Source organism: Salvelinus alpinus, chromosome 21 (assembly GCF_045679555.1).
Source record: "Salvelinus alpinus chromosome 21, SLU_Salpinus.1, whole genome shotgun sequence".
Lineage (NCBI taxonomy): Eukaryota > Metazoa > Chordata > Actinopteri > Salmoniformes > Salmonidae > Salvelinus > Salvelinus alpinus.
In genome coordinates this window covers 5,254,957-5,279,939 of record NC_092106.1, presented here as the reverse complement: position 1 = coordinate 5,279,939, position 24,983 = coordinate 5,254,957, and the positions used below count along the sequence as shown (strand labels likewise).

The 24,983-nt window shown below is 43.9% G+C and overlaps 2 protein-coding genes across 5 annotated transcripts in view; one reads left to right on the top strand and one right to left on the bottom strand.

The window, feature by feature from the left end:
• The window catches only part of LOC139547648 (cell surface glycoprotein MUC18-like), an 89,361-nt gene extending 86,659 nt beyond the window's left edge, over positions 1 to 2,702 (top strand). Inside the window, exon 17 of one of the 3 annotated variants that reach the window (XM_071356620.1) lies at positions 864 to 2,702. In XM_071356620.1, the coding sequence (XP_071212721.1) occupies positions 864 to 1,016 (153 nt within the window). In that variant the 3' untranslated portion in view covers positions 1,017 to 2,702. The remainder of the gene's footprint in view (positions 1 to 863) is intronic. The other 2 variants (XM_071356621.1, XM_071356619.1) reach the window with 2 other exon arrangements.
• The window catches only part of cbl (Cbl proto-oncogene, E3 ubiquitin protein ligase), a 56,921-nt gene extending 32,144 nt beyond the window's left edge, over positions 1 to 24,777 (bottom strand). The window contains exons 1-2 of one of the 2 annotated variants that reach the window (XM_071356616.1): positions 23,924 to 24,777; positions 6,704 to 6,951 (exon numbers count right to left, since the gene is read on the bottom strand). In XM_071356616.1, coding sequence (XP_071212717.1) covers positions 6,704 to 6,951; positions 23,924 to 24,067 — 392 coding nt within the window. In that variant the 5' untranslated portion in view covers positions 24,068 to 24,777. The remainder of the gene's footprint in view (positions 1 to 6,703; positions 6,952 to 23,923) is intronic. The other variant, XM_071356618.1, reaches the window with a different exon arrangement.
• Positions 24,778 to 24,983: the final 206 nt, after the last annotated feature.

Below are 24,983 nucleotides of genomic sequence, written 5' to 3'. Positions count from 1 at the left end.
TATATATATATATATATAAAAATGTCAATGAATAAATTAACAAGTCCTAAATGGAATGAAATGAACTAAAACTAGTGTAGCCTAGGTTGTGCGGTCTGCAAACGTGTCCACTCAGACAATGAAAACTGTAAAAGACTAATCAAAATATATGTAATGCATTAACAGAAATTACCGTAACCAAACAAGCATTGTAGATGAGAAATGATGGGAATTAATGGTAAATGTACTACTGGTGATACTGGTGGGCCATACACGTGGCGTCCGCAATGGATTAGTCCACTGAGACAGGCGTGAATGAGACAGGTGTCTCATGCGCAATAAAAAATATATATATTTTGGACTGCTCTACAATTTTTTCCCCCCCATCTTGGTCGACCAACAGCCTATCCACCAAACAATCGACCAGTCGACTAAAAGGGTCAGCACTCCCTGTATGGCAATACTTTGAGAAGTTAAATGAGAAGGATATGCAAACTTTGCGAGGTGGAATTGGGTTGGCGCCCCCCCTTGGTTTGTGCTGTGGTGGAGATCTTTGTGGGCTATACTCGGCCTTGTCTCAGGATTGTAAGTTGGTGGTTGAAGATATCCCTCTAGTGGTGTGGGGGCTGTGCTTTGGCAGAGTGGGTGGGGTTATATCCTTCCTGTTTGGCCCTGTCCGGGGGTATCATCGGATGGGGCCACAGTGTCTCCTGACCCCTCCTGTCTCAGCCTCCAGTATTTATGCTGCAGTAGTTTATGTGTCGGGGGGCTAGGGTCAGTTGGTTATACCTGGAGTACTTCTCCTATCTTATCCAGTGTCCTGTGTGAATTTAAGTATGCTCTCTCTAATTCTCTCGTTCTCTCTTTCTTTCTCTCTCTCGGAGAACCTGAGCCCTAGGACCATACGTCACGGCAAACCGGGCATGATGACTCCTTGCTGTCCCCAGTCCACCTGGCCTTGCTGCTGTTCCAGTTTCAACTGTTCTGCCTGCTGTTATGGAACCCCTATCTGTTCAACTCTTAATGATCGGCTATGAAAAGCCAACTGACTTTTATTCCTGATTATTATTTGACCATGCTTGTCATTTATGAACATTTTGAAAATCTTGGCTCTCTCTAATTCTCTCCTTCTCTCTTTCTTTCTCTCTCTCGGAGGACCGGAGCCCTAGGACCATACGTCAGGACTACCGGGCATGATGACTCCTTGCTGTCCCCAGTCCGCCTGGCCCCGCTGCTATTCCAGTTTCAACTGTTCTGCCTGCGGTTATGGAACCCCTACCTGTCCCAGACCTGCTGTTTTCAATTCTTAATGATCGGCTATGAAAAGCCAACTGACATTTATTCCTGATTATTATTTGACCATTCTTGTCATTTATGAACATTTTGAAAATCTTGGCTCTCTCTAATTCTCTCCTTCTCTTTCTCTCTCTCGGAGGACCTGAGCCCTGGGACCGTGCGTCGGGGCTGCCGGGCGTGATGGCTCCTTGCTGTCCCCAGTCCACCTGGCCTTGCTGCTATTCCAGTTTCAGCTGTTCTGCCTGCGGTTATGGAACCGCCACCTGTCCCGGACCTGCTATTTTCAACTCTTGATGATCGGCTATGAAAAGCCAACTGAAAATTATTCATGATTATTATTTGACCATGCTTGTCACTTATGAACATTTTGAACATCTTGGCATAGTTCTGTTATAATCTCCACCCGGCACAGCCAGAAGAGGACTGGCCACCCCTCATAGCCTGGTTCCTCTCTAGGTTTCTTCCTAGGTTTTGGCCTTTCTAGGGAGTTTTTCCTAGCCACCGTGCTTCTACACCTGCATTGCTTGCTGTTTGGGGTTTTAGGCTGGGTGTCTGTACAGCACTTCGAGATATTAGCTGATGTACGAAGGGCTATATAAAATAAACTTGATTTGAACTTGATTTGAGGTGCAATGCTTAACTATCTGAAAGGGACTCAGACCCAAACCATTGCTGGAAGCAGCACAGCTGTATTGTGAATTCACATGTACATTTTAAGATTATTTTCTTATTGAAAAAAAAAAAGGCTGTTTAAACGTTAAATGTTTTCCCATTTGTCACACCACTAGTCAGAAACCAACCACAAATCGTCTGTCTGATCTTACAGAACCCATTAAGAAATAGCCTAACATTACAGACAGAGCAGTTATATAAAAGTATGAATGGTGTATGAATGAATGAATGAATGAATGAAGTGGCAAAGAATATGTAAAATTCAGCAGCCTAAAACACAGATAAGCAGACAATGAGTGACGCTGCAGTATGCATTATGCAAATGTAGGGCCACATTCTCTGCATGCACCACAAAAATGTACACATCCTTTTTTTGCATGATATTGTTATCCGACAGTGCATTTCCCTATTGCTAGAACTGATCGTTTCACATAGAACTTTGCCAGCAGATAAGATGGGATAGTCAAAGCCAATAGCCTGCTCCTGAGAGAGAAACTATTGTTATACCAGCAAGCTGTCTGCCCGTCTAGTCAGGCACATTTATAGAAAATAGGAAGTCATACTTTATCTTAGGCCAGAGCTTTGAGGGACAAATTTAGCAACTGGCACAAGTGCCCTTTGCAAATACAGTGACGTCATGGTACTAATGCTGAACTTGGCATGATACCACAGCATAGATCCCGGCAGCATAGATAAGAGGCAGAGAAGCCCCTTCAGATAGCAACTACATACTGTAATGACAACAGTTTTGTCAGCATTCTCAAAGCTATCAAAATAAACCATTTGCAATCATGTCTTTGTCTTATTTAGAGAACAGATTGAATACGTCAGAGTAAGGTGGTATTAGAAGAGATGGATACAGGGGGGGGGGGGTTGTGTGAGCCACCGAGGCACTTTCAGGGACGTGCAGACTGGCTTGAGACTGCCAGGTGCAAGAAGATATGAGAGGCTAGCTCTTCCCCCGTCTGCAGAGAGAAAGGATGGCATAGAGACAGTGGGTGTCGGCAGTAGTGAGGAAGATGGAGGCCCAGGGCCAACCATGCAGATCCTTCTCGCAACGTCACTGGGGTCCCACCATCTGCAATACCCCCAGCTATAGCCAGCGGAGGCTACATCAGGCAGCAGGAGGCTGTAACGGGGATGCATGAATGTAGAGGGCGTGTCCTTCCTCTTATGTTGATCTGAACACGTTCAAATCCAACAAGGCCAGGATCATGGGCATGCGGTGGAGTGAAAGAAGGATGAGAGAGCCAGCCCGCTAAAAAGGAGAGCCGGACTGTTGTTCTGGTTTCCTACCCCGTGGATATGAAAACGGCGTTAGGAGTTGAAATGACAGCCTTGCCTCGCGCCTCGGACTACAGACCCGGGACTACATCCCAAATGGCACCCCATTCCCTACATAGTGCAATACATTTGACTAAAGCCGCATAGGCCCTGGTTAAAAGTAGTGCACTATATAGGGAACGGGATGCCATTTGTGGTCCTTCCTCTCCCCTCAGGATATATTAACTACCAGCAGTCAGGATGGCTCGCTCGTCATAGGCTTAGTCAAGGAAGCAAGATCAAACAGCAAAGCTCAGGGAGGTCAGAATAATATCTGGATATAGGGGAGGTTGGAAGTGCCTATTTTCTGCCCACATTGACTCCATACTCAGCCTGGACTTTGCGGTTATAGACAGGCTAGCGTTAGCTGTGCACCCTCCCCCTCTCTCTTTGAGCAGGGTAGAAAATGGAACTAGCTGGCCTGTGAGAAACAGGAAAAGGAAGCTCGCAGGCTACCGGGAAGAAACTGTGGCGCACACAGTTTGTGACTGTGTGTCACTGTTAATCATTAGGTCCCTTCTCGCAGACACCACCTACCTCGCCCCCTCACACAGCTGCGCTGCAGCTAGACTCCCATGTCAGACCACCGCCGCACAAAAAGCGGAACTCAAAATAGCAAAAGGCTGGGCTTTCAGTCTACCGTGGTTGTGGTAATCAACCAGCAATACAGTCAGAACACTGAATGCACAGTTCTAAGAATTAAAAAAAAGATATACAGTATAATAATTGAACCTTTATTTAACTAGGCAAGTCAGTTAAGAACAAATTCTTATTTACAATGACAGCCTACCCGGCCAAACCCGGACGGGGTCGAACCAGGGTCTGTAGTGATGCCTCTAGCACTGAGATGCTTAGACTTAGACCACTGCGCCACTCGCGAGCCTATGGGGGCTGTGTGTCTGTATGTCTGTGTACAAGAGAAGCAAAAACGATTTGTACTGCTCAAACCTAAATATGGAGGGGCGGACGCCAAAATTAAAATAAATAGAAGTGAATTTAGCGGGGGTACTATTGTGGCGAAATCTGCATATGCATCTCAGCACCACATCCACCCACTCTATCGCTCTTTGTACTGCAATGGTCTGAGGAGAAACGGCCATTGTAATCATCACGTATCATTCATAACTACCATCCATCATTTTTCACTAAATGGTGCTCAATCTTTAACAACCAGAGGAAAGTGAATAGCGAACATTATGTCGATACAGGAAACTAATTTCAGTCGAGTCTGAAGCTAACAGTGTATCAAATTGTTTTAACCATCTCCATCCTATCCAGAAGGAAAGAGAGTGGTAAAGTAGGGCTCTACAGTGCGACCGTTTTAAAGTCGCATACGCCCCCTAAATATTTAACTGCGCGACATGGAATTTTAATTTAGGAGCTTTAGCAACTCAAATATTTTTCATTGTGCTCCTAAATGTTTGTGTCCGTCTACATTTTCTCAACTTAAGCAAACACGTGCTCCTTGTAAAAAAAGGTAACGTAGAGCTGGGAGGAGTGTCACTCAGCTAAAGCCACTCAGCTAAAGCCATGTCTAACGGTAACACACTAACCACACTACCGGGCAATAGCCTACTCATTTGAGCCCTTCCCTAGGCACAATAGCGCTCTTTGTCTCTGGCCCCTGTGTGGGGGAGCTTCATCGGTTATTACCAGCTCCGGCTCTAGAACCCACTCCCTCTGTAACGAAGTGATGAAATTGTATTTCACAAAAGGAGTGGTTAAGACAGTTCAAAAAATGGGCCCATTACTTAACGCTAATTCAATTAGGGGGAAGACAGAAGAGGAATGAACTTGTGAGCGGAGCCTCCTCTCCCTTAGTTTCAGCACAAGGAGACTCATTGTCCGGAAAAACAGAAGCCGTGGAAAAACTACAGGCAGACAGAGTCATCGCTACTCTGATTCATCGCATTAAAAGAAGGAAATTAACTACAGTTTTCATAAGTTGTTTAAAAAATATATATATATAAAATAAAAAGGGTAGTGTTTTGAGTAGATTGGAGATTGAATGAGCTCAGGGGTCTAATTTGTCTATCAGTTCATGGACAAAAGATATGCTATTGATACTTGACTCAAGCCATCATAATCATGCTCCCCCTGCGTGTAACCGATTGGGCTGGGAGAGGCCAGCAATAAGATAGATATGTGCAAATCAAGCTTAGCCTATCGTCCTATTTAACTGTATAACCTGGGGCCGTAGTTATCAGGCATCTCAGAGGAGGAATGATAAGGGGTGCCGTTGGCAAAGTTGAATGACAGCCTGTCATAGCCCCCCCCCAGATTCTGGCCAAATCCTGCATTTCTGACGGGATTTATAAAGGGCGGTCAAGAATGTTTCAACTTTGCTAATGGCTTCGCATACAAGTCCTTCTCTGGGATGCTTGATTACTCAGACCCCTGACCTACAAATGCGTGTACAGCAAGGGCTGCGGCAAAAAAATGAGCTCGGTCATCTAAAAAGACGTTACGAAATTGTTAAACAAAATGTATTTTTTTTTTTTAAAGTGTTAGTTAAATTGATTCAATTTAAGGCCTAGTGGCGAACAATAATGCAGGCACTAGGGATGGGGGTGTGAGATGTAGTCATTGTTTGTGTGCACCCGTAAGTTGTTTTGTATGTATACCTTTGCATAGAGAGTGACTTTTGCTGTAGTTGATGTTATTAAGAAAATAAAATGTGTTAGACTACATTTTGCGGTTTCTTTAGTTCCTTATAGCCTGCAGGTCTGGGGGCTACTGCCGACAAAAAAGGCTGTGAACACAGAGACAGAGTCACAGGCAAGTAGATCGGCGTCATCCTGACCACAAACGTTCACTTGTGCAAACCACAGCACCCTTCTCTTAGGCTGTTACTCAGTACAAGCCTAAATTGCTCCATTTTAAGATCGGTGAAGAAACGTACCCACGGATGAGAGCTAACCCCTACACCTGCATGCTATGACTGGGAAGGGTTCAACAAAAAGGACACCCCACTTCACTTCAGACATAGTCTGAAAAGGTTCTGAATATGTTGATCCTACTATTGTGCCATCCCAAACCGTACTGGCTCAGATACTTGCTGTTCACCATGTTCCTTCAATTACGGTTCCTGGACCCATGGTGGATGTGTAACCAAAGCCAGTACCGCACAGCTCGGCTTAGCTCTGGGCTCATGAAAGGGATAATATTCTGGTAGTGAATGAACGGAGTATCCCTCAACACAGGTCAGGGTGCAGACCTACCTCACAAGAGAATTTCAGGAGGAGGATGACGAAACCCAATTCTTGCTCGATGTACAAAAACAGAGGCAATTCTCTTGATGTCTCGTAAAAATCAGGATACGGCAATTTTGAGATTTGAGAAAAGTACCTAGGTATTACAGGAAAAGTAGCTATATTTCGTCAACAACAAGTTCCATTTCCACCTCAATCTCCAAAAAACGTAATCCTCTCACCTGGGCTGCGAGTTCTCCTCGTACATGCGCTCCTTGCCCTCCTTGAAAAGGCTGATGGTCTGCTTGGTCTTCTTGGTCAGGTTCTCCATGAAGACGCGGAAATACTCGTTGTCGCCGAGCGTCTCCATCTTGCCCTCGTAGCGGGACAGGATGGTGCGGAGGTGCTGGTAGGTGTCTGGCAGCAGGTCCAGGATGTAAGGTGGGCTGTTCTTCAGGGCCAGCTTGGGGTTCTGGCACAGTCTCACCACCTGGATGGAGGGAGAGAATAGGACACATTAGGGGAGATGATAAATCAGCTTACTGAGACAAATAAGAAGCCAGCAACCGTGGAGGAAGAGACTGAGTAGCACGCTAATGCATACCAGAGCTGGGATCCATTTTTCTGTTTTAATACAATTCAGGAAGTGAATAAAAATGCTAGTTCTTGAATTGAAAGTTTCACATTGGTTTCCTATGAATAGCTTTTCAATTCAGGAAGTGAATTGACCACAACCCTGACAAGTACCCTAACATTAACTGAACAAACTTCAAGAGTGTACCGTGTTTAAACTAGCCTACATACACAAGCAGAACTTCTGCACATAAAATGGTCAGTGAAAAGGAACCATCAATATCACTAATGAAACTACCACTGAACACCATTTGACAAATACATGGGTATTACGATAGTGTGACGTGGATTATATTGATCATACCACTTTTCACGTGAATGTAAAATACTCCAGCTCTATCTGACAATGATTTGTGCAGCAGTGGGTTGCCAGAGCATCAAGGCAAGTAAGGACTAGGTTCAAAGGGGAAGAGAGAAAAGTCTCTCGGAGGAGAAGTGGGAGATCTAGTAAAAGAGCATGGAGAGCGAGTGAAAGATCAGTGCTGAGGTCGTATCATTCAGGGTTTGCTAAGTGAGTCTATTTTAAAGCCTTCAACACAGTGAAGAAAATGAAAACACACTCATCTCAGGCTTACGGCTTCCTGTTGGTCTGGTAATAGAGGACACACACACGTGCATGTGCTCTCTCTCACACGCACACGCACACACACACACACACACGAGTGAAGACCTGTGTTTTCTTATAAATCATCATGTTATGGCTTGTACAGTGCATTTGGAAAGTATTCAGACCCCTTGACTTTTTCCACATTTTGTTACGTTACAGCCGTATTCTAAAATTGATTAAATTGTTTTCATAAATCTACACACAACACCCCATAATGACAAAGCAAAAACGGGTTTTTAGAAATGTTTGCAAATGTATTAAAAAAACTGAAATATCACATTTACATAAGTATTCAGACCCTTTATTCAGTACTATATGTTGATGTGCCTTTGGAAGTGATTACAGCCTCGAGTCTATTTGGGTATGGAAGGTAAACCTTCGCCCCAGTCTGAGGTCCTGAGCGCTCTGGAGCAGGTTTTCATTAAGGATCTCTCCATACCTTGCTCCGTTCATCTTTCCCTCGATCCTGACTATTCTCCCAGTCCCTGCCTCTGAAAAATATCCCCACAGCATGACGATGCAACCACCATACTTCACTGTAGGGATGGTATTGTCCAGGTGATAAGCAGTGCCTGGCTTCCTCCAGGCTTGGCATTCAGGCCAAAGAGTTCAATATTGGTTTCATCAGACCAGAGAATCTTGTTTCTCATAGTTTGAGAGTTTTTTAGGTGCCTTTTGGCAAACTCCAAGCGGGCTGTCATGTGCCTTTTACTGAAGATTGGCTTCCGTCTGGCCACTATTCCATAAAGGCCTGACTGGTGGAGTGCCCCAGAGATAGTTGTCCTTCTGGAAAGTTCTCCCATGTCCACAGAGGAACGCTTTGTCATTGAGGTATTGTGTGTAGATTGATGAAAACAAAACATGTATTTAATATGGCTAGGCTAGCGGAACCCCTCGACAACATTCCTCTGAAAAGGCAGCGCGCGAAATTCAAAAATATTTTTGGGAAATATGTAACTTTCATACATTCACAAGTGCAATACACCAAATTAAAGCTTAACTTCTTGTTAATCTACCCATCGTGTCCGATTTCAAAAAGACTTTACAGCGAAAGCACACCATATGATTATGTTAGGTCAGAGCCTAGTAACAAAAACACACAGTCATTTTCCAGCCAAAGAGAGGAGTCACAAAAAGCAGAAACAGAGATTAGTGATTAATTTTATCTTTGATGATCTTCATCAGATGACACTCAAAGGACTTCATGTTACACAATACATGTATGTTCTGTTCGATAAAGTTCATACTTATATCCAAAAATCTCAGTTTACATTGGCGCTTTTATGGTCAGTAATGTTGTGCCTCGAAAACATCTGGCGAATTTTCAGAGAGCCACATCAATTTACAGAAATACTCATAATAAACTTTGATAAAAGATACAAGTATTATGCACAGAATTATAGATATACTTCTCCTTAATGCAACCGCTGTGTCAGATTTCAAAAAAGCTTTACGGAAAAAGCAAACCATGCAATAATCTGAGTACGGCGCTCAGACGAAAACAAGCAATGCAGACACCCGCAATATTGTGGAGTCAACAGAAGTCAGAAATAGCATTATAAATATTCACTTACCTTTGATGAACTTCATCAGAATGCACTCCCAGGAATCCCAGTTCCACAATAAATGTTTGATTTGTTCGATAAAGTCCATCATTTATGTACAAATACCTCCTTTTGTTTGCGCGTTCAGTTCACAATCCAAACTCACGAGGCACGGGCAAGTCCAGGCGAAAGTTCCCACGAAAAGTTCCAAAAATTATATTACAGTTCGTAGAAACATGTCAAACGATGTATAGAATCAATCTTTAGGATGTTTTTAACATAAATCTCCAATAAATGTTCCAACCGGAGAATTCCTTTGTCTTTAGAATTGCAATGGAACGCAGGATGCTCTCACATGAGTGCGCGTGACCAGCTCATGCCACTCTGGCAGACCCCTGACTCAATCAGCTCTCCTTCCTCCCTCCTTCACAGTAGCTAGCATCAAACAAGGTTCTAAAGACTGTTGACATCTAGTGGAAGCCTTAGGAAGTGCAATATGACCCCATAGACACTGTATATTCGATAGGCAATGAGTTGAAAAACTACAAACCTCAGATTTCCCACTTCCGGGTTGGATTTTTCTCAGGTTTTCGCCTGCCATATGAGTTCTGTTATACTCACAGACATCATTCAAACAGTTTTAGAAACTTCTGAGTGTTTTCTATCCAATACTACAAATACTATTCATATATTAGCTTCTGGGCCAGAGTAGCAGGAAGTTTACTCTGGGCACGCTTTTCATCCGAATGTGAAAATGCTGCCCCCTTATCCCAAACAGGTTAATACATTTTTAGAATAAGGCTTTCACATAACAAAATGTGGAAAAAGTGAAGGTGTCTGAATACTTTCTGAATGCACTGTACAGCAGATGTTGATGCAAGGGGCTGACAGTACTTTAGTATTTGTCGGAGGCTGGCATCTTGGCTGTGTGTGGGTTTGCACTTCCCATTGTCAATCCCCTCAAGCTACTAACACATCTGGTGAAAAATAATATAGCGAAGCATGGTATGCAGCTGAGACACAACCATAAACACAATCAATAAACACAAACACGCATGCCATGGCATTCTGCGATGAATGAGTAACGTTATCAGAATGAAACAAGGAAGACGATTTATTATTGTCGGGAAATTATGCCCAACTACACTTCGTCATCTACTTTTTCATCAGCTTCTTCTTTGTATATAGTATAAAGGCTAGATCAAAAAACAGAGACAATCTGTGTCTACCTTAGACTTACTGGCTACATTCATGTTCAACTTGCAGACAGTCAAAAGCAAATCAAATTTTATTGGTCACAAACATATTTAGCAGATGTTATCGCGGGTGTAGCGAAATGCTTGTGTTCCAAGCTCCAACAGTGCAGTAGTATCTAAAAATGATTCACAGCAAAACCCACACATTTAAATGTAAAATAATGATATTAAGAAATATATGAAATATTAGATTGAGCATTGTCGGAGTGGGATTGACTAAAATACAGTAGAATATAATATACAGTTGACCCTAATATACAGTATATACAGTTGAAGTCGGAAGTTTACATACACCTTAGCCAAATACATTTAAACTCAGTTTTCACAATTCCTGACATTTAATCCTAGTAAAAATTCCCTGTCTTAAGTCAGTTAGGATCACCACTTTATATTAAGAATGTGAAATGTCAGAATAATAGTAGAGAGAATGACTTATTTCAGCTTTTATTTCTTTCATCACATCCCCAGTGGGTCAGAAGTTTACATACACTCAATTAGTATTTGGTAGCATTGCCTTTAAATTGTTTCACTTGGGTCAAAGGTTTCGGGTAGCCTTCCACAAGCTTCCCATAATAAGTTGGGTGAATTTTGGCCCATTCCTCCTCACAGAGCTGGTGTAACTGAGTCAGGTTTCTAGGCCTCCTTGCTCGCACACGCTTTTTCAGTTCTGCCCACAATTGTTCTACAGGATGAGGTCTGGGCTTTGTGATGGCCACTCCAATACCTTGACTTTGTTGTCCTTACGCCATTTTCCACAACTGTGGAAGAATGCTTGGGGTCATTGTCCATTTGGAAGACCCATTTGCGACCAAGCAATGGTTCCTGACTGATGTCTTGAAATGTTGCTTCAATATATCCAGAATTTTCCTCCCTCATGATGCCATCTATTTTGTGAATTGCACCAGTCCCTCCTGCAGCAAAGCACCCCCACAACATGCTGCTGCCACCCCTGTGCTTCACAGTTGGGATGGTGTTCTTCGGCTTGCAAGCCTCCCCCTTTTTCATCCAAACATAACGATGGTCATTATGGACAAACAGTTCTATTTTTGTTAGACCAGAGGACATTTCTCCAAAAAGTACAATCTTTATCCCCATGTGCAGTTGCAAACCGTTGTCTGGCTTTTTTAATGGCGGTTTTGGAGCAGTGGCTTCTTCCTTGTTGAGGGGCCTTTTAAAAAGGTTGTCGATATAGGCCTCGTTTTACTGTGGATATAGACACTTTTGTACCTGTTTCATCCAGCATCTTCACAAGGTCCTGCTGTTGTTCCGGGATTGATTTGCACTTTTCGCACCAAAGTACGTTCATCTCTAGGAGACAGAACGCGTCTCCTTCCTGAGCGGTATGACGGCTGCGTGGTCCCATGGTGTTTATTCTTGCGTATAATTGTTTGTACAGATGAACGTGGTACCTTCAGGCGTTTGGAAATTGCTCCCAAGGATGAAGCAGACTTGGAGGTCTACAATTTATTTTCTGAGGTCTTGGCTGATTTCTTTTGATTTTCCCATGATGTCAAGCAAAGAGGCACTAAGTTTGAAGGTAGGCCTTGAAATACATCCACAGGTACACCTTCAATTGACTCAGATGTTGTCAATTAGCCTATCAGAAGCTTATAAAACCATGACATCCTTTTCTGGAATTTCCCAAGCTGTTCAAAGGCACAGTCAACTTAGTGTATGTAAACTTCTGACCCACTGGAATAGTGATACATTGAATTATAAGTGGAAAAAGTACGCGTGCCATGCACAAAGTAGCTGTCCTAACCGACTTGGCAAAACTATAGTTTGTTAACAAGAAATTTGTGGAGTGGTTGAAAAACGAGTTTTAATGACTCCAACCTAAGTGTATGTAAACTTCCGACTTCAACTGTATATAAGAGTTGAGTAAAGCAGTATGTAAACATTATTTAAACATTAAAGTGGACAGTGATTTCAAGTCGGGCAGCAGCCACTAAGGTGCAGGGTTGCGTAACCTGGTGGAAGCTGGCTAGTGATGGCTGTTTAACAGTCTGATGGCCTTAAGATTGAAAAACAGCTTCTGTCTCCCAGCCCCAGCTTTGATGCACCTGTACTGACCTCACCTTTTGGATGATAGCGCAGTGAACAGGCCATGGCTCTAGTGGTTGATGTCCTTAACAATCTTTTTGGCCTTCCAGAGACATCTGGTGCTGTAGGTGTCCTGGAGGGCAGGTAGTTTGTTGACGTTGAGTGAGAGGTTATTTTCCTTGCACCACTCTCACAGGGCCCTCACCTCCTCCCTGTAGGCTGTCTCGTCATTGTTAGTAAATCAGGCCAACTACTGTTGTGTCGTCTGTAAACTTGATGATTGAGTTGGAGACGTGCGTGGCCATGCAGTCATGGGTGAACGAGGTACCGAAGGGGGCTGAGCACGGACCCTTGTGGGGCCCCTGTGTTGAGGATCAGCGAAGTGGATGTGTTGTTTCCTACCTTCACCAGCTGGGAGCAGCCTGTCAGGAATTACAGGACCCAGTTACACAGGGCAGAGTTCAGACCCAAGGCCCAGAGCTTAAATGATGAGATGGGAAGGCGTATCGTTGCAGAATGCTGTGGTAGCCATGCTGGTTAAGTGTGCCTTGAATTCTAAATAAATCACAGTGTCACCAGCAAAGCACCATAACCTCCATGCTTTACGGTGGGAAATACACTTGCAGAGATTATCCGTTCACCCACACCGCATCTCACAAATCCACGGCAGTTGGATCCAAATTGCAGAAATTTGACCCATGAAGGCTTGATTCCCACAGTCTCCTTTGAACAGTTAATATGTCTTTTACTTGACTACTTAATGAAGATGGTTGAGAGAGTGCCACGAGTGTGCAAAGCTGTTATCAAGGCAAAGTGTGGCTATTTGAAGAATCTCAAATCTAAAATATATTTTGATTTGTTCAACACTTGTTTGGTTACTACATGATTCCATTCGTGTTATTTCATGGTTTTGATGTCTTCCCTATTATTCTACAAATGTATAATAGTGAAAATAAAGAAAAATCCTTGAATGAGTAGGTGTTCTAAAGCTTTTGACCTGTCTTGCACATGTTATTCAATCATTGCAAACACACTGCTCACGAGCGTCTGCGTAGCCAGGCGCTAAAATAGAACTTGGTTCTATTTGTGATGCTTGATGCGCTGCAAATCCCACTTCTCCCGTCTCCTCAATGTTTTTTAGGAGCATAAACCCACGTGGATGATTGAAAGATGGTCCAAACTCCAGTCTACTTGGTAGTTGTAATGCAAAAGTTCGTTGCCATCCGCCATATAAAGTCCAAAGAAGAAGCCAGAAGGAGAGATTACTAGAAACCTTTACCCTTTTATCTGTGGATTAATTGTCAGAGTAGAGGACCTTTGGTTGTTATTATACCTGAATATCCACGGCCAAATTAGCTAGCAACAGCAAGCTAGCTAGCTAAATTGCCTTAAACGTTTAATGCTTTTTGACCTGTCCCCAAATTAATATTAGTTGGTTCAGAGCTCGCCATATTCCCAGTCACCTTGCTATGGTTAAATGTGGTGGTTCGCACTTTCAGTTTTGCGCGAATGCTGCCATCTGTCCACGGTTTCTGGTTTGGGTAGGTTTTAATAGGTCACAGTGGGTACAACATCTCCTATACACTTACTGATGAACTCAGTCACCGTATCAGTGTATTCGTCAATGTTATTCTTAGAGGCTATCCGGAACATATCCCAGTCCACGTGATCAAAACAATCTTGAAGCATGGATTTTGATTGGTCAGAACAGCATTGAATAAATCTTAGCACGGGTACTTCCTGTTTGAGTTTCTGCCTATAGGAAAGGAGGAGCAAAATGGAGTCGTGATCAGATTTGCCGAAGAGAGGGTGGGGGAGGGCCTTGTAGGCATTTTGAAAAATTGAGTAGCAGTGGTCCAACGTTTTACCAGCGCGAGTACTAAAGCCAATGTGTTGGTAGAACTTCGATAGCGTTTATCAAATTTGCTTTGTTAAAACCCCAGCTACAATAAATGCGGCCTCAGAATATGTGGTTTCTAGTTTGCCTAAAGTCCAGTGTAGTTCGTTGAGGGCTGTCGTGGTATCGGCTTGACAGGGAATATACACAGCTGTGACTATAACCAAAGATAATTCTCTTGGGAGGTAATACGGTCAGCATTTGAATGTGAGGTATTCTAGGTCAGGTGAAAAAAAGGACTTGAGTTTTTGTATGTTATCACAATCACACCATGAGTGGTTAATCATGAAACATACACTCCCGCCTTTTTTCTTCCCAGAGATGTATTTATTCCTGTCTGTGCGATGTACTGAGAACCCAAAATGGCTGATTGGACGGGGATAGTATATCCCGAGAGAGCCATGTTTCCATGAAACAGAGTATGTTACAATCCCTGATGTCTCTATGGAAGGAGACCCTCGCCCTGAGCTCGTCTACTTTATTATCCAGAGACTGAACATTAGCGAGTAATATACTCGGAAGCGGTGGATGGTGTGCACGTCTCCTGAGTCGGACTAGGAGTCCACTCTGAATATCTCTTCTCCACCAGCGGTGTTTTGGAGCAGCCTCTGGGATCAGTTCAATTGCCCTTGGGGGTACGAACAAAGGATCCAATTCAGGAAATTTGTATTCCTGGTCGTAATGCTGGTGAGTTACCCCTGCACTGATATCCAAAAGTTAATTTCCAGCTGTATGTAGCAACACCAAAAAATGTGGCCTGTTGTAAGGCAGGTCCTCCCCAGACATCACCGGCAACAACGTCGCCTATGGGCACAAACCCACCGTTGCTTGATCAGACAGGACTGGCAAAAAGTGATCTACTCTGATGAGTCGCGGTTTTGTCTCACCAGGGGTGATGGTCGGATTCGCATTTATCGGCGAAGGAATGAGCATTACACTGGAGAGGGATCGATTTGGAGGTGGAGGGTCCGTCATGGTCTGGGGCGGTGTGTCACAGCATCATCGGACTGAGCTTGTTGTCATTGCGGGCAATCTCAATGCTTTGCGTTACAGGGAAGACATCCTCCTCCCTCATGTGGTACCCTTCCTGCAGGCTCCTCCTGACATGACAATGCCACCGGCCATACTGCTCGTTCTGTGCATGATTTCATGCAAGACCGGAATGTCAGTGTTCTGCCATGGCCAGCGAAGAGCCCGGTTCGCAATCCCATTGAGCAAGTCTGGGAACTTGCAGGTGCCTTGGTGGAAGAGTGGGGTAACATCTCACAACAAGAACTGGCAAATCTGGTGCAGTCCATGAGGAGGAGATGCACTGCAGTACTTAATGCAGCTCGTGGCCACACCAGATACTGACTGTTACTTTTGATTTTGACACCCCCTTTGCTCAGGGACACATTATTCCATTTCTGTTAGTCACATGTCTGTGAAACTTGTCTCAGTTATTGAATCTTATGTTCATACAAATATTTACACATGTTAAGTTTGCTGAAAATAAACGCAGTTGAAAGTGAGAGGACGTTTCATTTTTTGCTGACTTTATAAAGAAATACAGGAGCAAACTGTCATGTAATACGACCCAACCAAGCAGCACTGCTTCTTGACACAATGCCCTCTTAACCTGGAAGCCAGCTACACCAATGTGTCGGAAGAAACACCATACACCTAGCTACCGTGGCAGCGTGGACGCGCCCGGCCCACCACAGGATTTGCTGGAGTGCAATGGGACAAAGACATCCCTGCTGGCCAAACCCTCCTCTAACCTGGGCGACGCTGGGCCAATTGTGCGCCGCCCCATGGGTCTCCCGGTCGCGGCCGGCTGCGACAGAGCCTGTACTCGAACCAGGATCTCTAGTGGCACAGGTTGCACTGTGATTCAGTGCCCTAGACCACCGCGCCCCTCAGGAGGCCCCAGATCAGCTTTTTGTAAGCTGACCAGAGCAACACATATCAAACAGTCAACTTATACAATAATGGAACTATATTGATACAAGGCAATGATTCAAGTCTCCAGGCTTTTGAGAATGTGTTTGCTACCCTAAAAGTAGAAGCGGAACTCATCTCAGAAACTTGTCCACCAGCTTGGTACAAAACAGGCAGAACCTGAGACCAGCACAAGCAGCATGGGCTCCACCAAATAGCCTGATGACACTGCACCAGCTTCCCAGTCTGCTCCAGCCCAGGTCAGCCAACCAGCTTCCCAGTCTGCTCCAGCCCAGGTCAGCTTCCCAGTCTGCTCCAGCCCAGGTCAGCCAACCAGCTTCCCAGTCTGCTCCAGCCCAGGTCAGCCAACCAACCTCCCAGTCTGCTCCAGCTCAGGTCAGAATACCAGCCTCCCAGTCTGCTCATAGCTCAGGTCAGAATACCAGCCTCCACCCAGACAATCACCCACAACTGCAATCCTTATCGATTCAAATGGGAAGTTCTTAGTCCAGGAAAGAGTATTCCCTAGACACCAGAAGTATACGTTTTGGTGTCCTACAACTGAGAGAGCGCAATGCAGCTACTCAGTCAGACCAGGATTGACACCCCTGACAACATCATCCTCCACACTGGCAAAGGTGAAAAAGTATCTGGGGCAGTGAGAAGAGTGGCAGAACAGGCTATGTTCACAAAAAACAATATAGTTGGGTCTTACCAAGAAAAGACGTCCCAGGAAAGTTGATCAACAAAATAAATCAATAGATCACCGTGGACTGTGCCTTACTGCTCAATGTCAGAATGGCTCACCATCCCACTCTGACATCTGAACACTTACACGATAATGTACATCTTGATCAGGACAGTGTCAGAACCTTTGCTAAGGACCTAAAGGATGCAACACTTGGCAGGGACCCACACCCTTCACCACAGCAGCAGTCCCCCCCCCCCCCCCCGGATCCACTTTCTGAAACAACAGTACCCCCACCGTCCCTAGGAGAGAAGAGCCAGACATGGCCCAACACAGCACAGATTTACCAGACTAGACCCATCACAACACAGCTCTACTAGACCCGGCCCATCACAACACAGCTCTGACCACTACTCTAGGGTCAGGCAGAACACAGTCCTTCAGAGAAGTACACCACATGATGCAGTCCACACCATGTATCATTCAGCTCATCAGCCTACATATGCTGAGGTAACCTCTGGCAAAAGACACCTAAAACTATCAGAGATTGGAGAGGTGCACCAACTACTGCATCTAATATGCAGACTACTTGGCTGGAAACCCCCTTTAATTCACACACACACATATAGTTCAAAAGTTTGGGGTCACTTAGAAATGTCCTTGTTCTTGAAAGAAAAGCACATTTTTGGTCCATTAAAATAACATCAAATTGATCAGAAACACTGTAGAAATCATTAATCTTGTAAATGACTATTGTAGCTGGAAATGGCAAATGTTTAGTGGAATATCTCCATAGGTGTACAGAGGCCCATTATCAGCAACCATCACTTCTGTGTTCCAGTGGCACGTTGTGTTAGTTAATCGAAGTTCATCATTTTTAAAATGCTAATTGATCATGAGAAAACCCTTTTGCAATTATGTTAGCACAGCTGAAAACTGTTGTCCTGATTAAAGAAGCAATAAAACTGCCCTTCTTTAGACTAGTTGAGTATCTGGAGCATCCGCATTTGTGGGTTCGATTACAGGCTCAAAATGGCCAGAAACAAAGAACTTTCTTCTGAAACTCAGTCTATTCTTGTTCTGAGAAATGAAGGCTATTCCATGCAAGAAATTGCCATGAAACTGAAGATCTCGTACAACGCTGTGTACTACTCCCTTCACAGAACAGCGTAAACTGGCTCTAACCAGAATAGAAAAAGGAGTGGGAGTTCCTCTGTCCAGTGTCGGTGTTCTTTTGCCCATCTTAATCTTCTCTTTTTATTGGCCAGTCTGAGATATGGCTTTTCTTTGCAACTCTGCCTAGAAGGCCAGCATCCCGGAGTCGCCTCTTCACTGTTAACGTTGAGACTGGTGTTTGCAGGTACAATTCAAATTGGCTTTTTACCAAATTACCGTACGACAGACCATGAATTTCACCCTGCACACCCTAATTGACAAACAAACAAACCAAAACAAAGGCAAAGTCTTCTCATGCTTTGTTGATTTCAAAAAAGCCTGACACTCAATTTGGCATGAGGGTCTGCTATACAAATTGATGGAAAGGGGTGTTGGGGGAAAAACATACGTTATGAAATCCATGTACACAAACAAGTGTGAGGTTAAAATTAGCAAAAACACATTCCTTTCCACAGGGCCATGGGGTGAGACAGGGATGCACCTTAAGCCCCACCCTCTTCAACATATATATATATATATATATATATCAAGGAATTGGCGAGGGCACTAGAACAGTCTGCAGCACCCAGCCTCACCCTACTAGAATCTGAAGTCAAATGTCTACTGTTTGCTGATGATCTGGCGCTTCTGTCACCAACCACGGAGGGCCTACAGAAGCACCTAGATCTTCTGCACAGATTCTGCCAGACCTGGGCCCTGACAGTTAATCTCAGTAAGACAAAAATAATGGTGTTCTAAAAAAGATCCAGTCGCCAGGACCACAAATACAAATTCCATCTAGACACCATTGCCCTAGAGCACACAAAAAACTATACATAGCTTGTCCTAAACATCAGCGCCAGAGGTAACGTCCACAAAGCTGTGAATGAGCTGGGATACAAGGCAAGAAGGGCATTCTATGCCGTCAAAAGGAACATAACATTTGACATACCAATTAGGATCTGTCTAAAAAAAAATACTTGAATCAGTTATAGAACCCATTGCCGTTTATGGTTGTGAGGTCTGGTGTCTGCTCACCAACCAAGAATTCACAAAATGGGACAAACACCAAATTGAGACTGCATGCAGAATTTTGCAAAAATATCCTCAGTGTACAACGTAAAACACCAAATAATGCATGCAAAGTAAAATTAGGCTGATACACGACAGTTACCAGAATCTAGAAAAGAGCAGTTAAATTCTTCAACCACCTAAAAGGAAGCAATTCCCAAACCTTCCATAACAAAGCCATCACCTACAGACAGATGAACCTGGAGAAGAGTCCCCTAAGCAAGCTATTCCTCTCTTCACAAACACAAATCAGACCCCACAGAGCCCCAAGACAGCAACACAGTTAGACCCAACCAAATCATGAGAAAACAAAAAGATAATTCTTTCCAATGTGTCAACTAACAAAAAACAGAGCGAACTAGAATGCTATTTGGCCCTAAACAGAGAGTACACAGTGGCAGAATACCTGACCACTGTGACTGACCCAAACTTAAGGAAAGCTTTGACTATGTACAGACTGAGTGAGCATAGCCTTGCTATTGAGAAAGGCCGCAATAAGCAGACCTGGCTCTCAAGAGAAGACAGGCTATGTGCACACAGCCCACAAAATGAGGTGGAAACTGAGCTGCACTTGCTAATCTCCTGCCAAATGTATGACCAGATGTCATACCGCTACTGGCATATCAATGGCATTTGAGAACATGTTTGAAACATGAACACACTAGCTAGCTCCATTCGAACAACTGACTCGAGAAATAAGCGTATCAACTGTGCCTGCAACAGACGTGATACCCTCGGTCATGGCATTGAAACGCCTGCTCAACAAAGCGATTCGGTGGCATTCTCTCTTTACTGTGTCGCCACCATGCTCGATGCTATGTACAAAGACCGCTACCTCGAGGCAGACAAGAAACAGGGTTTGTGTGAAATGTTACATACACAGCTGTTCAAGATGGAAACGGACACAGTGACAGTGTACACCGAGGAAGAGAAGCCACGGACCGAGAGCTGAAACTTCACTGCTTGACATGTATGATGAAATCCTGGTTGAGAATGAAACGACTGAACAAATGAACAACGAAACAGCACAGCAAGTAAGTGAAGGAAGAATATGATTGTTTTACTGGTAATGGGGACATACATAAAATGCTCAAAAAATGTATTTTTGGTCAGTGTGTGTGTAACCTTTATTTAACCTCTCTGGGATATGTGGGACGGTAGCGTCACACCTGGCCAACATCCAGTGAAAATGCAGAGCGCCAAATTCAAATAAATTACTATAAAAATTAAACTTTCATGAAATCACACATTCAATATACCAAATTAAAGCTACACTTGTTGTGAATCCAACCAACGTGTCAGATTTCAAAAATGCTTTACGGTGAAAGCAAACAATGCTATTATCTGAGGATAGCACCCCAGCTAACAATCACAGACCATCATATTTCAACCCTCCCGGTGCAACACAAAACGCAGAAATAAAGATATAATTCATGCCTTACCTTTGACGAGCTTCTTCTGTTGGCACCCCCAATATGTCCCATAAATATCACAAATGGTCCTTTTGTTCGATTAATTCTGTCGATATATATCCAAAATATCCATTTATTTGGCGCGTTTGATCCAGAAAAACACCGGTTCCAACTTGCACAACGTGACTACAAAATATCTCAAACGTTACCTGTAAGCTTTGTCCAAACATTTCAAACTACTTTTGTAATACAACTTTAGGTATTTTTTTACGTAAATAATCGATAAAATTGAAGACGGGATGATCTGTGTTCAATACCGGAGGAAAACAATGTGTAGCATGCTTTCTGGTCACGCGCCTCTGACAAACAGTACACTTCACTGGAGCCTCATTCTGAACATGGCTATTTCTTCATTTCTCAAAGGAAAAACCTCAACCAATTTCTAAAGACTGTTGACATCCAGTGGAAGCGATAGGAACTACAAGAAGGTCCCTTAGAAAACTGAATTCCCAATGAAAGCACATTGAAAAGAGAGTGACCTCAAAAAGAAAATCTGAATGGTTTGTCCTCGGGGTTTTGCCTGCCAAATAAGTTCTGTTATAGTCACAGACATGATTCAAACAGTTTTATAAATTTCAGAGTGTTTTCAATCCAATACTAATAAAAATATGCATATATTAGCATCTGGGACTGATTAGGAGGCAGTTTACTCTGGGCACGCTTTTCATCCAAACGTGAAAATGCTGCCCCCTATCCTAGAGAAGTTAACTAGGCAAGTCAGTTAAGAACAAATTCATATTTACATTAACGGCCTACCCCGGACGCCGCTGGGCCAATTGTGCGACGCCCTATGGGACACCCAATCACGGCTGGATGTGATACGGCCTGGATTCGAACCAGGGACTGTAGTGACGCCTCTTGCACTGAGATGCAGTGCCTTAGACCGCTGCGTCCATGTGTGTGTGTTAACTATTTAACTGTACTAGAATGCTTAAAAGGTTGCATACAGAGAGACGCATGGATACAGAGAGACGCATGCCATGTGTTGAGTGTAGCCAGTTGAGAATGGGTGGGGGGGTTGGCTGAGCAGCAGCACTGCTGACGTCAGACAGAGGGGGTCACAGTAAACCCTAATGCGCTTCCAACCCAAGAATATGAGTCCTGTCAGAGAGCAGATAAGCCCTTGGCTAAACGTGCACACACGCACACACATCCAGTCGTGGTGGCCTGGACCGAACCAAAAACAAAGAGAAGATTGCCTCTCAGCTGTGGGAAACATGGGAAACAGTCAATATTTTAGTGGTTTTATCATAGCAGAAACCTGCAGTAATGGGTTACATCCCAAATGGCACCCTATTCTCTATATAGCCCACTACTTTTGATCAGCACCACATACGGAATAGGATTCCATTTGGGACGTAACCCATGACTGCAGGTTCTGCTATGATAAAACCACTAAAATATTGACTGTTTCCCATGCCAATAATGCCCCTTAAATTGACATTTAATTGAGAGAGAGAGAGACACCCAATCAACATGGGAAGAGTAATAAGCCTATAATAACCCCATAGGACACTTATATTCCATTCAAACACTTTTACTGAACTTTGATGTTCTTAGGCCGATCTATGAAAAGCATGCACTGTTGTTCGGGTTGTCCTCATGATATTTGAATGAGCAGATAGGCTAACTTGTGCATGGAGCATAACCGTCTGAAGACAAGCTTTTATTATTGGTTAAACCTGATGCAAAAAGGTCAGTGTAATGATTGTTAACCCGTTTTGAAAGAGGGGAGGGACATTCATACTGTACAAATTCTATGAAGAACACTTGATAGGGTACCAGTTTCCGCAGTAACAAACAAAGTCTCCACAGGGGTCATTTGTAAAGTTGTATCCTGCCTTGAAGCACTCACACTACTTGACAGAGACCTGTTGATACAGGGTAACAGTCTGCTAAAATCAGCAGGCAAAAGAACACATATCGCAGGTTCCACAGTGGTTTTCCTCTCAACAAAACCTCCATCGTGGACAAACTCTTCTATTTCAAAGGTCTTGCGAGAAACACACACACACCTCTTCCTCAACTCTGCCTCAGACAGACTAGACATTGTGCTACTGATTGGGAAGCCCAGGCTACTTTCTGAAACAGAAAAGGAGAACTGACATTGCAGTGTCACTTCTGTTTTTCTGTTTGTGTGAAGTGAACTCTTCTTCATAAAGAGTCAATGCAGATGTGCTTGTCTGGTGGAAAGAAATGCAAATTGGCCCCAAAAAAGTGCCATTATGACAATCTTCAGGGGCTTGGGTTCTTACGGATAAGAGAAAAGAATAACATGTGTAGACTACTCCTAGAGAAACAAACATAAAAGGCTGTCTTGTCCTCTGAATCACTGTGATAATTCAGTGTGAATCACACAGGAAACTAGGGGTCAGCCAGCTACATTTACCAAGAAGTGATGCTGTAAATGTAGCTAATCCTTTATTATGCTCACATGTATTAATTTCATTGCTGCACATTACTCTGGATTTCAGATGCCACGGCTAAGTGTTAGACTCGAGCAGTTAGATTGTTGGCACATTGTTTAGACAATGATTGTGTTTAATATCTGATCATACAAATTACAGATTAAAATCACATTTAGCTAGCTAAATCTCACATTTTACAACCTTATTGAACAACTTTGTCAATGGGAAAGATCTTGTTCTAAACAGTCAAATATAGCTCGGTGGGTATGATCAAAACCCAAGCCTAATTTTGCTCAGCTAACTAGCTACTATTTTCGTGACCCTAATCTGGGATGAGTATTGAGTCACCATCCCCATGTACACGAGATTATATTGGTCAATGTTGCTAACTAATGTTAATTGGCTAGCTAGATGCCTAGGTAGCTGGCTAACGTAGCTAGCAATCCAGACACCAGCATTAAGCTAACTAGTTACAACCATATAGCCAGTTCTAGCTAACTTCACCTAGCTACATATTCTGCAGATGAATAGAATATATTATAGATCATTAACGTTAGCTAGCTACCACCTTCTCTACTATTCGGTGTAGCCTAGCTGGTCAGTGTACCCCTAGCTAACTAATGTTATCTAGTTAGCTAGAAACTGTCTCGTTAGCTAGGAAGCTAGCCAGCAAATTATCTAAAGTTAGCTAAGCTAACTTCCTGGGCCACTGATCATCAGCTGGGTCCTGTAGCTAGATAGATAGTTCTCCGACTGCTAGTCACCCACCTTGTCCATTAGTTTCCAGCATTTCTCCACCGTCTTTTTGTCCACGGCCCCAGGTTGGTGATGGGAATGGAGGTGGTGATGAGGCTGAAACGCGTCCTTCATCATCCCGATCAGTCCTCCGCCTTTCTTCAGATTTCCTGCCATATTAGGCTCCACTAGGGTCGGCCAGAGCGACAGTCAATGCTGGGGGGGGGGCCGCCCTCCTTCCCCAGTCAGACTGAGCAAAAACCGGCACCCCCCGGGGAAGTGGGCGCCCGAGTCGGATTCGAGCGAAGGTCCGTCGGGGGGTGGGAGAAGGGAGTTCTATTGAAACAAGGATCCCATTAAACCCCCCACCAGTGGTTGTCTCGAGCCTAGACGACAGTGGGGCAAACTGCAGCTGGGTGCTCAGCAAGGAATACAACGCAGGTTGGTAAGCAAGCCAGTCCAGACCCGTCTAGTCGACTAAAAGACAATTATATCGATTTGTCTATCCGTCTGGTCTCCGTGTAGATTGAACTGTATTCTCATTGACAACCCCTATGTTTCCTATTCAGCTGCTCGATCTTTCCGTCTGCGTTCTTCTCAGTGACGGGAAGTTCAGTGGCAGGCTGGATACAGTCAAGATAGCTTGATAATAAGCTTACTGTTGAGGTAGAAGGGAGAGCTGACGGTGGCGCCAATAAACTAAAGGGACATTTACATAGCTAACACAAATCATTAACATAGGCGGAAGAGAGACGAGGTGCATAAATACATTTAGAAAAATCCACACAGCCTGCAGTTTCCCCCCCTCTGTATGCACGGCCCGTGCTCTTCCTGTTCATCCCCTTCCGTTTGCAGAACCTCTCCCTGCCCTCCGTCTTGCACAAATGTTGCCCCCAACACCTCCTCTAACTACGCCCTCTTCATGCGCGATCTCGAGGTGAAAATACAGGCACGCGCGTCTGTTGTAACAGTAGACTGCATGTTCAAGAACATCATCAATTATGGTCGGAAATTCCTTTCTACCAAAAAATTTGGCTGTGTAAATTCAGACACAAGTTTTTGTTGTAAATTCCTAACAACAACTGAGGTGACA